The sequence below is a fragment of the Bufo bufo genome, chromosome 2 (assembly GCF_905171765.1).
Source record: "Bufo bufo chromosome 2, aBufBuf1.1, whole genome shotgun sequence".
In the NCBI taxonomy this organism is placed as follows: Eukaryota; Metazoa; Chordata; class Amphibia; order Anura; family Bufonidae; genus Bufo; species Bufo bufo.
This window is the reverse complement of record NC_053390.1, coordinates 339,417,816-339,434,299: the sequence shown is the minus strand read 5'-3', so window position 1 is coordinate 339,434,299 and position 16,484 is coordinate 339,417,816. Positions and strand designations below refer to the sequence as shown.

Sequence of the window (16,484 nt, the reverse complement as noted above, 5' to 3'; positions counted from 1 at the left end):
GTTCCGGTAGCCCGGTGTCACCATCGCTTCCTTCGATTCGCCGTGGGGGACCTCCACTTCCAATTTGTCGCCCTTCCCTTTGGGCTGGCAACAGCCCCCCGGGTGTTCACCAAGGTCCTGGCCCCGGTTTTAGCCTTACTCCGTTCCAGGGGTGTTTTTCTGCTACCGTACTTGGACGATATCCTCATCAAGGCTCCGTCCCTTTCTCAAGCGGTTGCCAGCGTGGATCTCACTCTAGAGACTCTGGCGAGGTTCGGTTGGGTCATCAACTTCCCCAAGTCCTCCCTTCCCCCCTCCAGACAACTCGTCTTCCTGGGAATGCTTTTAGACACGGGAGCGGCGGAGGTACGTCTTCCCTCGGAAAAACGTCTGACCCTCCGTGGGGCGGTCCGGGGTCTCCTTCTCCACCGTCGACCGTCTTTCCGCTTCTGCATGCGGGTATTGGGGCAGATGGTTGCCTGCTTCGAGGCGATCCCATTTGCGCAGTTTCACTCCCGCCCTCTCCAACGGGCGATCCTCTCCTCCTGGGACAAATCACCGCAGTCTCTGGATCATCCCTTCCATCTTTCGCCTCCGGTGCAGTCATCTCTCCGCTGGTGGTTACAGTCCCCTCTTCTGGGCAGGTCCTTTCTGCCACTCAACTGGTTGGTGGTTACAACCGATGCCAGTCTCTCGGGCTGGGGAGGCGTGTTTCCTCCCCGATCCGTCCAGGGCATTTGGTCTCCATCGGAGTCCAAACTCTCGATCAATGTCCTGGAACTGAGAGCGGCCCTTCTGTCTCTACGACACTGGACTCATCTGCTGAAGGGTCATCCAGTTCGTGTACAATCAGACAACGCCACGGCTTTGGCGTACATAAACCACCAGGGGGGCACTCGCAGCGCTGCTGCGATGCGGGAGGTCTCCAGCATTCTCCGTTGGGCGGAAGCCCACGTCCCGGCCCTATCTGCAATTTTTATTCCAGGGGTGGACAATTGGGCGGCGGACTTCCTCAGTCGCACCACCGTCGACCCCGGCGAGTGGTCTCTTCACCCGGAGGTATTCGAGGCCATTTGCCTTCGTTGGGGCATACCGGACGTGGACCTCATGGCCTCAAAATTCAATCACAAGGTCCCCGCCTATCTGTCCAGGGCCAGGGATCCGGGAGCTTGCGGAGCCGACGCCCTCGTTCTTCCTTGGCGAGGCTTCGCGCGCCCATACATATTCCCTCCCATCCCTCTCCTGCCCAAGGTCCTTCGGAAGATCGCGGCGGAAGGCGTCTCGGTGATTCTGGTCGCTCCGGACTGGCCCCGCCGGTCTTGGTATGCCGACCTCATGCTGCTCCTGGCAGACGCGCCCTGGCCGCTGCCCGCCAGGGAAGATCTTCTCTCTCAGGGACCGATCTTCCACCCGCGTTTAGGGTCCCTACGTTTGACGGCGTGGTTGTTGAGACCACCGTCCTGACACGTAGGGGTTTTTCTGCGGACGTCGTCCGCACCATGATCCGCGCCCGTAAGCCGTCCTCTTCTAGGATCTATTATAGGACCTGGAGGACCTTTTTGGGGTTCTGTGCCGATCTGGGGATTCCTCCGCTCCGCTTTTCTCTCCCCACCGTTTTGTCCTTCCTGCAGAGCGGACTGGCCCAAGGTCTAGGCCTTAGTTCTTTGAAGGGTCAGGTATCTGCGCTGTCCATTTTGTTTCAGCGCCCACTGGCCCCCCTTGGTCCTGTCAAGACCTTCCTTCAGGGCGTGGCTCACGCGGTTCCCCCGTATCACCCTCCGGTACCGCCCTGGGACCTGAACCTGGTTCTCTCAGCGCTCCAGGCTTCTCCTTTCGAGCCTCTGCGGACGGTTTCCTTGCGACTTCTGTCCTGCAAGGTTATTTTCCTTGTAGCCATCACCTCTCTTCGGAGGGTGTCCGAATTGGCTGCACTCTCCTGTCTGGAACCTTTCCTAGTGTTCCACCAGGACAAGGTGGTTCTTCGTCCGGTCCCTTCCTTCCTTCCTAAGGTGGTCTCCGCCTTTCATCTGAACGAGGACATCGTTCTCCCCTCTTTGTGTCCTTCCCCTTCCCATCCGCGGGAGAGGAAGCTTCATCGCCTGGACGTTGTCAGGGCGCTCAAGATTTACCTGGAAGTAACCAGCTCTTTCAGGCATACTGACTCGCTCTTTGTGGTCCCGGAAGGGTCGCGCAGAGGGATGGCGGCATCCAAAGTTGCTATCGCCCGTTTTGTCAAGATGGCTGTTACTGAGGCTTATCTCGCCAAGGGCAGGGTTCCTCCCCTTGGTGTTACCGCTCACTCCACTAGAGCGGTCGGGGCTTCCTGGGCTCAGAGAAATCGGGCTTCTTCGGAGCAGATTTGCAAGGCGGCCACTTGGTCCTCCTTGCACACCTTCACCAAGTTCTACAGGGTGCATACTCATGCGTCGGCTGACGCTGCTTTAGGCCGTCTGGTGTTGCAGGCGGCAGTTGATTGATGCCTCTGGTGTTGGTCTAGTTTGTTCTGGTCCCTCCCTTCTGGGACTGCTCTGGAACGTCCCATGGTTTCCTGTGTCCCCCAAGGAATATGGGCGAGAAAAGGAGACTTTTGTATTACTTACCAGTAAAGTCTCTTTCTCGCTCTTCCTTGGGGGACACAGCACCCGCCCTTCATTGGGTTACAGTTGTGGTTCCGGCTTGGTTGCCCCCGTTGGGGCTCGGCAGTTCTTTTTCCGGTTGGTGGTTATCTTTCACTACTTGGACACGCAACTGGCAGTCTCTTCTCCAGGCTGAAGGGTATAGCTGATGGAGGAGGGGCTTACAGCTTTCGCTTAGTGTCACGCCTCCTAGGGAGCAGAGCTATACCCATGGTTTCCTGTGTCCCCCAAGGAAGAGCGAGAAAGAGACTTTACTGGTAAGTAATACAAAAGTCTCCTTATTGGGACAGGGGTTCGGTCAAAGAACCGTTCCCCAACACTATGGGGCGTCCAGGTGGGTCTACCATCGACTTGTGGATCTTGGGTACTATATACCACACTGGTTTGATGGGGAACTGGGGATAGAGTCTCTCGGCCGTGCGTTTAGTCAAAAATCCTCTGTCCACATACTTCCACAATAATGCCTTGAGTTGTTGCTGGTATTTTATGGTGGGGTCTGAGGTAAGGGAAACATAGGAGACTTTGGGAGGAATACAATGGAAGGACGGCTTTTACTTAGCCGCGGTGGATGTGGAAAGCCTATTTACAGGAGCAAAACTATAGGGGATGCCATTGTTAGGAGCAACCTTCCCCGTCCAGTTGATAACTGGCTGGGAAGGAGTGCTCCTAAAGGGAACTACGCATGTGGACACTGCTCCATGTGTGAACATGTACACAAACAGAAATATTTGCAGATGGGCAATGTAGGACACGTAGTGAAACAATTTATACACTGTAAGACCCAGTATGTTGTATATGTGTATATAATAATAACCAAAAGCGAAGCAACTAGGCTAATTGAACATATACATGCTGAACATGGAGGGAGGAGTGAAGTCTTAAAATGTGCAGGTATTGAAACAGTCCAATCCCCCATGAGAGGAGGCGACAGAAAACGCATCCTTTTGCAGCGAGAAGCAGCATGGATAATCAGAACGCAAGCCATGGGACCTTTAGGGTTAAATGACGAGAATGATTTAGCTGTCTTCATTTGATTTGGTTTTAAGTATATGTGTTTTGTATTTCACACAAATGTATACCAGTGACGTACACGGGGTGGAGGTATTTATAGCCCCCTCCCCCTCTACATCACAGGAGGCTTGACAAAGCGCAAGACAGCGCGAAACAGCTGTAGCCGATCCGTGCACCTGTGTTCCGTCCGCGTCCACTATTACCATGTAATAATGGAATAAACTGCAACAGCAATTTGTGACCAGTGGTGAGTGCCGCGGTGCTTTCTTTCTATTCAATATACATGATATTCTTTACCCCTAGATTTTTCAAAGCAAAACATGCTGTATAATTAATTGCCACTTTTGAACTTGAAAGCAGCCATCTGATTGTTTGCTATGGGCAAGATTGATACTTCTTGAGCTTATGTTGCTGGAGAGTTATTATTTGTATAGTGCATCAGCACTGATAAGTCTCCCTGAGAACATTGACAAATGTGTGGCCCTTTTGTAGATGTGTCCTACTTTTAGTATAAAGGTCTTCATTTAGGCTACTGTCACACTAGCGTTTTTACTGGATCCGGTAGGGTTCAGCAAAAACGCTTCCGTTACTGATAATACAACCGTCTGCATCCGTTATGAACGGATCTGGTTGTATTATCTGTAACATAGCCAAGACGGATCATGAACTCCATTGAAAGTCAATGGGGGACGGATCAGTTTTCTATTGTCAGATTATGTCAGAGAAAACGGATCCGTCCCCATTGACTTGCATTGTGGGTCATCCATTTTGCTCCGCATCCCAGGACGGAAAGAAAACCGCAGCATGCTGTGGTTTGCTCTCCGGTATGAGAACGGAATGGAATGCATTTTGGAGCATTCCAATCACTCCAGTTACGTTTTGTCCCTATCGACAATGAATGGGGACAAATCGGAAGCATTTTTTTTCGGTACTGTTTTAATTCTAATTATTCAGAGGTAAACTAAGACCACAAAAAAGGTTGTCTCAGAACTACAGCTTATCGCTTATCCCCAGGGTAGGTGAAAAGTATCTGACAGGTGGGGATCTGACCACTGGGGTTCCATGTCCCCATTTGAATGGAGTGGCTGCTGCTGTATTCACAATCTGTAGGACTGTTGAAGATAACTGAACATTACACAACTATCTTCAGCAGTCCTATAGACATTGAGCGGAGCAGAAGTGCACATGTTCGGCTGCTGCTTTATTCAAATGGGGAATACAGAACCTCAATCTCATTATCGGTGGGTTCCCACTGGCACCCCACTGATCAGATTCTTATCACTTATTCTGTAGAAAAGCAATAAGTTATAATTCTGGGACAGCCCCTTTAAGATGCTTGCTGGATGTAAAATGGAAACTGCATTAACTTTAAATGTATACTATTGGTACACATCTGTTTACCTTTTCAGAAGTAATGAGTTTATTTTGTTTGAAGGGATTATCCTATGATTATTGCAAAAAAATCAGACATCTAGTTCCAGCCTTGCATCTCACATTAATTTACCGATCTCCCTAATCATTGCTGTAATTGCTCTGCTAGATTTATTTCAAGCTGGCAGCTTAGGGGTGTGTATCCCTTTTTGCTGCCTATCTCTCACTGTCGCAGCTTAGGAAGCATGTCCTGTAACTGTCACAGCTGTTAACAGAAGATATGGCTAGTGGCAGTTGAAGGAAACAACTGAGCATATGTGTCCACCTCAGCTAGGTGGACAGAGAAGTATGGAAAAAACAAACAGCTTTTGGCAATATACATATACATTTTATTGGATAGGTCAGTGTCTAAACTACATTTTTAATTAAATGGGATTACAAAAGTATTCAGATCCAGGTGCTGGTTTGAAAAATGTTAAATAGTTTTCATCGGACAACCCCTTTAAATGTTATGTAGCACCTACATGTTCCAGAGTACTGGTCCGATTAGTTTACACAACCCAAACCTCTAATCTTCTGCAAAAATCCAAATACATACTGGGGCAAATTCTATTGAAATGTAATTGACAGTTACCCCTCCTCTATGTTTACACAGGAATCCTGTGTAAAAATGGGAAAAACCTGCATACTCCATTCTTGTGTTGTCCCTTGTAGGATTTTGACTCTGGACTCCACTGCTGCAAGGCCCATGTTACAGTTTATAAGTTACATGTAAAACAGTACATTTATTAGAATAGTCCATGCAGGGAGGTGTCACGGATGGTGTACAGGAAACAAGACAATACCATATAAACAATGTCTCTCTGGATCCACAACTAAGGAACAAAGGGAGACCCCTGCAATAGACCTGCCGCTCTCCCTCACTGCTCAGCCTATGCGAACACCCCAAAGGTGGATGGCCGCATATCCACGTTCCTCGGCTATCTATTACCTGAAGACCCTACAATAGTGAAGGGACACGACCACCGGCTCCCTACACTGACACGGAGGGAGTCAGGGTCACCTGGATCCAGAAAAGACAAAATCATAAATACATAAACAGCACTTATCTTGCAGACGAATGACGACTGGGAACAGGGAACTGGGAACAGCATGCACACACACTCCAGGAAGTTGTATCAGCCGCACACTACTGCATTATGGGGAGGAACTTAAAGGGTAGCGATCAGTCTAACTGCATGACAGCTGAGATAGACTAACGAGATGAGAAACTAAACCAAAACAAAGAAATTCAAGGAGGAGCATCTGAGAAGCTCCTGTGAGCGCTTCTCAGCTGTCTGGCTGTGACAGGAGGTGAGAGGCAGTCTGAGAAGCAGTGCTTTAGCAGTTACAGTTAGCACTATGTATTTCTACTTCAACCTGCTGCTGATTGGATGCAGCGGTTACACCATGTGACCTCTATAGCCAATCATAGTAAAAGTGGGTCATTAGCAACAGTGCTTGCCTTTCCATCCTTAGCAGTTACAGTTAGCACTATGTTTGTCTGCCTCAGCCTGCCGATGATTGTCTAAGGTGGTTACACCATGTGACTGCTTCAGCCAATCAGAGTCTTTAAGGGAACCTGTCATCAACTTTATGCTGACCTCACGGTGTATAAAGTAGTGACAGAAATGCTGATGTCAGCGGTGTGTCACACATCAGCTAAAAGTAAGTGGTTGCTGAGAACCAGCATCATAATCATTGCAGTCCAGGCCTTGAAAAGAGTTAAATCTACCTGAGAAGAGTCCTGGTTATTCATAATCTCCTGCACTCACCCATCTGCTGATGATTGGCAGTTCTCTGCTAGAGAGAAAACTAGGTAGAAGACTGTCAGTCATCAGCAGGAATTCATGAATAACCAGGACTCTTCTCAGGTGGCCGGGACTCTTTTCCAGGCCCAGTCTGCAATGATTGTGATGTTGGTTCTTGGCCACCACTTACTTGTAACTTATAAATGACAGACTGCTGAAATCAACTCACCTGTCTCTACTTTATACTGCCGTTAGTATGGGCAGCACAAAGGTGATGACAGGTTCCCTTTAGCACTTGCCTTTTATATATTAGCATGATTTAAGGCTAACAACAAAAATAACAATCTAAAATATGTAGTAAATAAAAGTAGGGTGATAATGTGTATCTTGCGAGACTATCTTATTTATTTTTCTTTTTTAGATCTACACTGTGCTTCAAACCAGCCCTTGAAGAGTATGAGAAATGTGAGGGAATTGACTTTGAAGAGTTCTTAAAAAATCAAGGCTCACTGTTGGGGAGAAAATGTCATTCCCGTAAAAATAACGCAGATTCTTTCATTGTGAACATTGTCCCTGTGATGGACACTCTAATATCCTCTGCTTGTACCGATGAGAGATGGGATCTGCCATATGTTGTTCATATGTGGCCAAGTGTTGTTCTACATAATTTGCTTCCTTATCAAGTAGCATACTCTCGTGAGGTATGTGCAAGTATTTCAGCAAAAATTGTATATTAAGACCACAAAACCTTATACTATCTTTCTATTTTCATAAATAAAATAATTTAGACATAATATCGAGCCCCTGCCAGCATGATCAACCCTATTAAACCAGGTATATTTCCTGGTAGGGTTGATCATGCTAATTAAAACAAAACCTTAGTTATCTTTTGTAGCAACGTTCTTAAGATATCAGCATTTTTATTATTATGTTATTATTATTATGTTAACATATAGTCATTGGTGGTCCAGCTATGTGGAACCAACTACTAATGCCGAAAGAGTCATCATTGTCAGTTTGTGCTGTGGATTGCATGCGGATTGTGGGACTTATTGGTGGCAACGGAGCATCAAGACAAGGGAGAGAGGGCTATATGGGCAGGAGAGAATACTCCCCTCATGATCTTCGGAGCAGCTGCACTCCTTTTCTGGGTAGACTGACTTTATCTGCTTTAGGGCTCATTCAGACGACCGTGTGAATGGGTCCGCATTCATTGTTCCTTTCTGCAGCCCCGCAATGGCGGACAAGAATAGGCATTTCTATCATAGTGCCAGACATGCGGAACGCACACAGCCGGTACCCGTGTTTTGCAGATCCGGAATTTGCGGACCGCAAAACACTACAGCCTCCTGAATGAGCCCTTACTGAGAGCTTAGGAGCACAACTGCTAAGAGGATCATAAGGTGAGTATTCTCTACTGCTCATACAGCCCTCTCTCATTTGTCCTGATGTTCCGCTATCACAAATGAGTGCCAGGACCCGCATGCAATCCACAGCACACAGTGGCACCAATGACTTATTTGGCATTAATAGAGGTTCCTCTTCGCTCGACCACCAGTGACTATTTGTTACTTTTTTTTTTTTTGAGGGGATCACAAAGCTTTTACATAAGGATGATATTGGTAATGTCTAAATTCAGGGCTGGGTGACATGTCTATCCCTGTCAATCAAAGGGGAAGTGGTGTGCACAGAGGAGCTAGGCATTGGAAAAGCGGTGCTCCAACCTTTCTGCTCGCCCCTTGGTGCTCGAAAGGGCTTTTTTTTTTTTTTTTTTTTAGGGAATCAATTATATTGGGCTGTCAGAATACAGGGCCTCTCCCAACCGGACTCTGCTTGATTGACAAGTAAACGGAGAGAGCTGTCAGTGACTGTAAGTCAGTATAGTCATTGATAGACTTTGCATTTCCTCTTTATCAATTTCAGTGATGTGTGTAAATTGAGAGACTGTCAATCAACTCAGACAGAGAGACATCTCCATGGCTAATTTTCAGCTCATTTTTAAACAGTTGCTGAAATTCTACAGTATATCTGAGTTATAACTTACTTGTTTGTAGCCAGGGAGCCTGTTGGTATATCATGCTGCCCATAGATGGTCTAAAATGATAAAAGAATCAATAGTCACTTTTTCACCTGCTTATTCCTGTGTCCTGCGCTCTGGTACTTCTCACTACTGAGATCATTTTCTTGATTGCAGCAGTGACAGTTCGTGCACACAGGTCGCTGTGCAGCCAGTCACTGCCCTTAGCAGAACATGGGACATCACTTCTGAGACCAGTGATTGGCTGCAGCGTTGACCTGTGAGCAACCAGGAAATCAAACAGCAGCAGGGAGGGCTCAAAGAAACTGGGGAGAAAAGGGATGAGTATTAATTCTTTTCTTTTTCTTTTTTCATCTACAAGCGCTGCCCGAATTTGATTGATTTATTTTTTATTTGGACAACCACTTTAAAGGGGTTCTGCAGTTTTTTTTAAACTGATGATCTATCCTCTGGATAGATCATCAGCATCTGATCGGTGGGTGTCCGACACCCGGGACCCCTGCCGATCAGCTGTTTGAGAAGGCAGCGCCGCTGGCAGTAGTGCCGCTGCCTTCTCACTGTTTACCGCTGGCCCAATGACGTCACGACTAGTATCAATGGGCTGGGCAGGGCTAAGCTCCATTCAAGTGAACAGAGCTTAGCCCCGCCCAGGCCAGTTATACTAGTCGTGACGTCACTGGGCCTGCGGTAAACGGCGAGAAGACCTCAGTGCTACTGCCAGCAGCACTGCCTTCTTAAACAGCTGATCGGCGGGGGTCCCGGGTGCCGATCAGATGCTGATGATTTATCCAGAGGATAGATCATCTGTTTAAAAAAACTGCAGAACCCCTTTAAGTTTTAATTTTCCTAGGCAGAAGTAACATAAGTTCAATTTTGGCAGTTATCCTAAATTGTATATCAACATGCAGTACGGTTTTAGTTAAAACATTTACAGGCCATACTAGTAACAGCAAGGATTTAAAGGGAGCCTGTCACTAGGAAATTTACTGTTAAACCAGGCACAATGTCTCGTAGGACTAGCTCAAATGAATGTAAAGATGCCTCTCACTTAGCGATCCGCTGCTTCATTCTGTACAAACATACTATTATGCAAATGAGCTGGCAAGTGCACCAAGGGTGAACTCAAACCTCTCATACTCTTGTCCCTCCTGAATTCTCTGCCAGTCCTTTTCTCTCCTTCTTTATTGACAGGGCTGGGCAGGATGACTATGCAGGAACCTGGCCCTGCCAATGAAGAAGTAGACGGAGGGTCGGCAGAGGATGCATGAAGGGCACAGAATGACCTAGGCCTGCCCTTGGTGCGCTTAACTGCTCATTTGCAGATGGATTAAGTATAGGGCTCACACGCCAGGATTGCTGAGTAGCGTTGACCCCATAGAAATGCATAGGATCGCAGCGGCAGTCGCAAATGATCCAACATGGCTGGATTTCCTGCGACTGCTGGATTTCAGCTGTCGCGCACCCAGTGCCACCATGTAGCCCTAGCCTAAAAGTATTTTTTCTAGAGAATGAAACAGATTGCTAAGTGAAAGGTATAGTAATGTTCAGCTGAGCTATACCTACAAGGTGTTGTGCCTTTAATTGCATCATTCTGTATCATTTTCCAGTTTGTTGTTATACATGTTTATATTTTGCACAGGGTGCCGATAATGACCGTGTCGAGATAGAAGATGGATGCTCAGTCCAGATACACAATGCAGTTGTAGATGAAACCAAACTGAGATTGCGATTATCCAATTATCTTGATCTCAACTGGGAAGTCAAGTATCACATCCAAAGCAAGCAGCCAGACATTCACTTTATCACATTCCTCTGCATCTCAGAGCTGGAGAAGGCAGAGCTGGACATTGCTGTCCATGTCACTTACACTACTGGGCAAACTATTCTAGCGATTCATAGTCCCTATTGGATGGTGAACAAGACCGGGAGAATGCTACAGTATAAGGCTGATGATGTTCACAGAAAGCATCCCGCTGATCATAAGAAACCCCTGCTTTTCTCCTTCAAGCCAAAGAACTTTTTTCAGAATAACAAGGTATCAGTATTAATGGAATAGAAATTAACATCCAATTGGCACATTGGATGTCAATTTTCTTTGGCATGTTGGCGATTTCAAATGGCAATGCAGTAAGTGAGCTGGGTGAAGCCCTCCATCCAGCCCACTCTCTCCCTTTATTGTGTACACAGACACTGGAACTTTTCCTTATGCAGCAGTGTCTGGTACTGCAGCTCAGATAGATGTGGTTACATGAGTCAGGCCCCCACAATCAAACATTTATAAATTGTAGAAAAAAATAAATTCTGAGGCTGCCCACAGTATTTTTGTTGTGTTCAAATGGCAAATGTTACATAAGTCAGACCCTACATTTGCACACCATGGGCGTTTGTCTCTCTTAATTTACTATGTGTTAGAAATGAGTAAATATAGAATAATTCATAGTATAAAATATTATTTATGTTTGTGATCATCTTCATTATCATTTAATGTTGTCGTATCATTTAGTGTTTATATGCTTTAACAGGTACAGCTTATGATAACTGACAGTGAATTGTCTGATCCCTTTTCCTTGGATACTGTTGGTAGCCATGGCTCGGTAAAGTGCAAGAGTAAACAGCTGGAGTACCAGGTAAGTACACCTTAAGTTTTCTGAAATAAACACAGAGGCATGTATGTGAACATGTTTAGAATTTGCTTTATTGTCCTTTTTAGGTTGGTGTCTCCATTCATGCCAGCAGTTTCAATCTCACCAGAATTGTCACTTTCACTCCATTTTTTATGATTGCCAATAGAAGCATTTATAAGGTGCATATCATTGAAGAGGGCTCAGAGAGAGTTGTTATAGTTTGCTCAGGACAGGTGAGTGTTATTTCAACTAAGTGACGTTAAAGTTCCAGTCATATTCTATTACTTGTATATGGTTGTCTCACAATTACATGGCAGTCAGTTTATAGATCGTATAAAATGAAACATATATAACCTTTACATGCTGCTAAAAATATGATCCACTGAAGAGTTCTGACTTACAGTATGGCGCCACCTGGTGTTCAAGTGTATAGCAGTCTCTACCACCATCTATTGAGCTTTGTGGTGCTGGTCACACATGCACATTCACTGTCCCCACAGCCAGAGCAGTTACTAGAAATAAGTCCCTAAAGAAAGATCTTTAGATTTAATTTAGTAGTGTGACGACATAAGGGTCAAAGATACAGGATGCTTAATAGTGACTTCAAACGTCATGGTTATTTTCTGTGCATTTTCCACAAAATCACAATAAAATGAAATGCATTTTTGCCACTATTTGTGCAGCATTGTGGCAAAACTGTAATATTTTAACGATTTTCTGGAAAAATTGCAGAAAGTGGCACAGTCTTCCCATGATTCTGTGAAAATTGCAGCAAAAATGCATATTTTTATTCCAACTTTACTGTTAAGGTGCTGTTGGAACAACATCAAAACATTGATGTTTCTGCAGCAGTTTTCAATCGGTTGTGGTTTTACATTTGTTTTAAATGTAGCACCTGTAAAAAAACAGATTGAACAACGTTGCAAAACTACAGGAAATTATTTCGATATGGTTTTGATGCAACTTCAACTGCCACTGTGATTTTGGACCATTACCCACAGTAATACATGCACAGTACTGCAGAAATGGAGTCCAGATTACTATTTTTTATTTTCCTACTGACCCCTGATCTCCTGCTGTCAGCGCTCAGAGCTGCACTGAAATACACAGTCAGGACTGCTCTGCTGTTCTACCATAATAGAGAGGACTCACAGTGTATTTCAGTGCAGCTCTGAGCACTGACAGCAGGGGAATGGGAAGCAGTAGGAAAAAAAAAAATAGTGATCTGGACTCATTATCTGCAGTACTACTCATGAACTACTGTAGATAGTTGTCCAAAATAGGGCTCACAGATTCTCTTTAACTGGACCATGTGAAAGCACCCTGAGGGTAGTGTATATTCACAGCTTTAGGCCTCATGCACATGACCGTATGCACGGATGACGTCTGTGTGCATTCCGTATTTTGCTGAACGGAACAGCTGGCCCCTAATAGAACAGTACTATCCTTGTCCGTAATCCAGACAATAATAGGACATGTTTTGTTTTATTGCGGAACGGAAATACGGACATACGGAAACGGAATGCACACGGGGTAACTTCGTGTTGTTGTTTTTTTGTGGACCTATTGAAATGAATGGTCCCATATATGGTCCGCAAAAAAACCCAGAATGGACATGGAAAGAAAATACTTTCGTGTGCATGAGGCCTTAGGGTGTATTCACACAGAGCACTCATATAGCTATTTATTGCTGCAGTTATTCCAAAATTTGAACCAAAACCCTATCATTCTCATTAAATTATGTCACTCCTTTAGCATTTTGCCACAGTTTTGCAGTAGTCAAAGCAAAATACCATGAGATGACAACTTCATGAGAATATAAACTAAGGCCTTTTACTGATTAGGTATTGCTTGGATTTTCAGTGCCACATTAATAGTAGATCTAATATTAGGCTGAGAATACACTTTGCATCCACATTGCATTTATTCCTTAAGTCTTAATGTTGTAGTAGATGTCCAAGCAGACAAGAAAGGGGTTTTCCACTGAGTAAAAGTGGTGGCAGCGGCACACAGTGGTTTAAGAAAGAAAAAAAAAGAGCGGATACTAACCTCAACTATCTCTTGTCGCTGTCTTGGTCTCTACTGGTCTATTTTATTTACGGTATTATCAGTATTTCACAAGTCATATGTCTAAATGTCCTTTAGTAACTGTTTCTTTCTTCTGCGGGTTTTTAATGTAGCGTCGTATGTTTGCCTTTATATCCTGTGTACCAATCCACCCTTCAACATGCACAATGCCATAGAAGTTTATAGCACTATATAAGTAGTGTTTTATCTTTTTCTTAGTGCGTACCTTTTTGGCCTGAAAACAGCAGTCATAAATTGAGTGTTCAGGTTGAAGGCTGTCAGATACCCCCGAAGAACATTCATTTTAATAAACAAGACAGCTGCACCTTACTTCACCTTGGTGATAAGGTAATTCTTACATTATGGACTATATAAATACATATATATATAGCTTTTGGGTGAAATTTAGGGAAAACGTAAAACGTTCACACTACAGTGATATATCATGAAAGTAGGACATTTTAGTAGAAGCATGCAATGGTGATTTCCTCAGCTCAAACAATTTATTGAAACAAAAGCCAACAACAGTGGTGGGTATACCCCACACAAATGTCAATGTCTCAATAACTTGTCGTGTCTTGCCTTGAGCACCAATTACAGCTTGACAATGACATCTCATACTGTTCACAAGTCGACTTATTGTCTGCTGAAGCATGGCATCCCACTCTTCTTGAAGGGTGGCCCTCAGGTCATAGAGGTTCTGCGGTACAGAGTCATGAGCCTCTACACGGCGACTCAGCTGATCCCATAGGTTTTCAATGGCATTCAGGTCTGGAGAAAGTGCAGGCCACTCCATTGGAGGTACCCCAGTCTCCAGAAGCCGTTCCTTCATGATGCGACCTTGATGAGCTGGAGTATTTTCGTCCATTAAAATGAAATTAGGCCTGTATTGTTCGTGCAGAGGCATAATGACTGGATTAATGATGTTATTCAAAGGGCAGTTCTGTATTGACTAGACACACCTGCCCACACTGTAACACTACCGCCACCAAAGGTTCGTCTGGTGACAACAGTGGCTGGTGCATAGCGCCCTCCTTGACATCCTCAACATCGTTGGCGGCCATCATTTCTGCTCAGTGTGAATCGACTTTCATCAGTGAACAGCACAGAGGCCCACTGGTCCCTCTTCCTGCGTACATGCTCCCTGGCCCATGCAAGAAAATGACATCTGTGCCTGGATGTGTGGTCAGGTACCCTTGCAGATCATATAGCGCACAGACCACACTGATGTAAACGGTTTCAAATGGTCTGATGTGACACTTGGATGCTTCTCACCTTTGTTAAATGTGCCTGGAGTTGTGTGGCATTCATCATCCGGTTCCACAGGGCATCAGTGTGGGATGTGGCCAAAGGGTGCCCACTTCTATGCCTTTCTGTGACTTTTCCTGTCATTCTGTATCTCTGTTGCAACCTGCTGATGACACTCTGTGACACTCTAGGGTCAGTGGCCACTTTCGTCTGAGAACATCCTGCTTAAAGCCTTGCAATGCCGAGGTACTTTTGATCAGTTGTTAGGTGTCATCTTGGTCTCATGATGTCAAAATGTGAACAGCATATTGAGGAGGAAAGTTTAAGCACCAATTCTAATTGAACCAAGAAATTTATTGGGCAATTCATGGATAAAACACCTGTTTTGAATTTTGCTGTTAAACTCCTTGTTAGAGAACAGCAAGTTGTGCAAAAAGTACTGAAACACTGAACAGTTGGACATGTGCTCTCAAAAGTTTAGAGAAGGTCGCATTAAGTTCACCTGTAAAGGTTAGAGTGCATTTTAGTTTCATCCTGAAATTTCACCCACAAGCTAAATATCCCTAACTTTTAGTGATTAGTGTACATATACATACAAACCATATGTGTTGCGTTGTCTTTCACCACAGCTTGGAGGTATATTAGTGGATGTCACCCCAAAAGACTACTCCACAGTCATCACTTTCTCAGACTACCTTGCAGGTTCAGCTCCTTTTCTATTAATCAACGATACAAAGTCTGAGAATATTGAATTCTGCCAGAGGTGAGTGATGTGTACATCACCATTTTGAAGAACATGGTATGCATGATGTAATATCTTAGGTTGTTATATGATATAGTAAGTGATGTGTGACTTTTGCCTAGCAATAGCGTAGTCAGTTATTGATATGTATGTTTTACTTTCAGATACGGTACTTTTTAAGTGTTGCTGTGTCTAGTAGAAATAGTAATTTGGTTTTTGTGTTTTTCATTAGTAATGTGGGGTGAATTAAAATAAAAAATTATGATATCTTGGCACTTTTTTATATGTTGTCACTGAAAAGTTTTAATAAAAATGTCTTATTTTTTTATTTGTACCATTTAGCTCTGTTAATGGGGAGAACGATGCCTTGCCTCCAGGAAAAGCAGCATTATTTGCATGGGAGGACCCCACTAGTGAAAGAGCATTGTACTGGAAATGTGGAACAAGTGCTGGCACTGTTACTCAGATAGAGGTTAGCACAATCTTCCATTTATTGAACATATGAAAAACAAAACACAAATAAATCCTTACGGCATAATCACTTAAAGGGGTTCTGCACTTTAATTTAACTGTTGATCTATCCTCTGGATAGATCATCAGCTTCTGATCGGCGGGGGTCCGACACCCGGGACCCCCGCCGATCAGCTGTTTGAGAAGGCAGCGGCGCGGCTTTCTCACTGTTTACCGCCGGCCCACTGATGTCACGACTAGTATCAACTAGCGTGGGCGCGGCTAAGTTCTGTTAACTTGAATGGAGCTTAGCCCCGACCACGCTAGTTGATACTAGTCGTGACGTCAGTGGGACGGCGGTAAACAGTGAGAAGGCCACAGGGGCTGCTGGAGCGCCGCTGCCTTCTCAAACAGCTGATCGGCGGAGTCCCGGGTGTCTGACCCCGCCGATCAGAAGCTGATGATCTATCCAGAGGATAGATCATCAGTTAAATGAAAGTGCAGAACCCCTTTAAGTAGAAAGAACAA

At 45.0% G+C, this 16,484-nt stretch overlaps 1 protein-coding gene across 1 annotated transcript in view; it reads left to right on the top strand.

The window, feature by feature from the left end:
• Positions 1-16,484, top strand: part of VPS13A (vacuolar protein sorting 13 homolog A) — a 269,928-nt gene that overhangs the window by 173,474 nt on the left and 79,970 nt on the right. Inside the window, 7 exon segments of the mRNA XM_040417055.1 lie at positions 7,209-7,488; positions 10,465-10,860; positions 11,348-11,452; positions 11,536-11,682; positions 13,736-13,864; positions 15,394-15,527; positions 15,849-15,978. Coding sequence (XP_040272989.1) covers positions 7,209-7,488; positions 10,465-10,860; positions 11,348-11,452; positions 11,536-11,682; positions 13,736-13,864; positions 15,394-15,527; positions 15,849-15,978 — 1,321 coding nt within the window.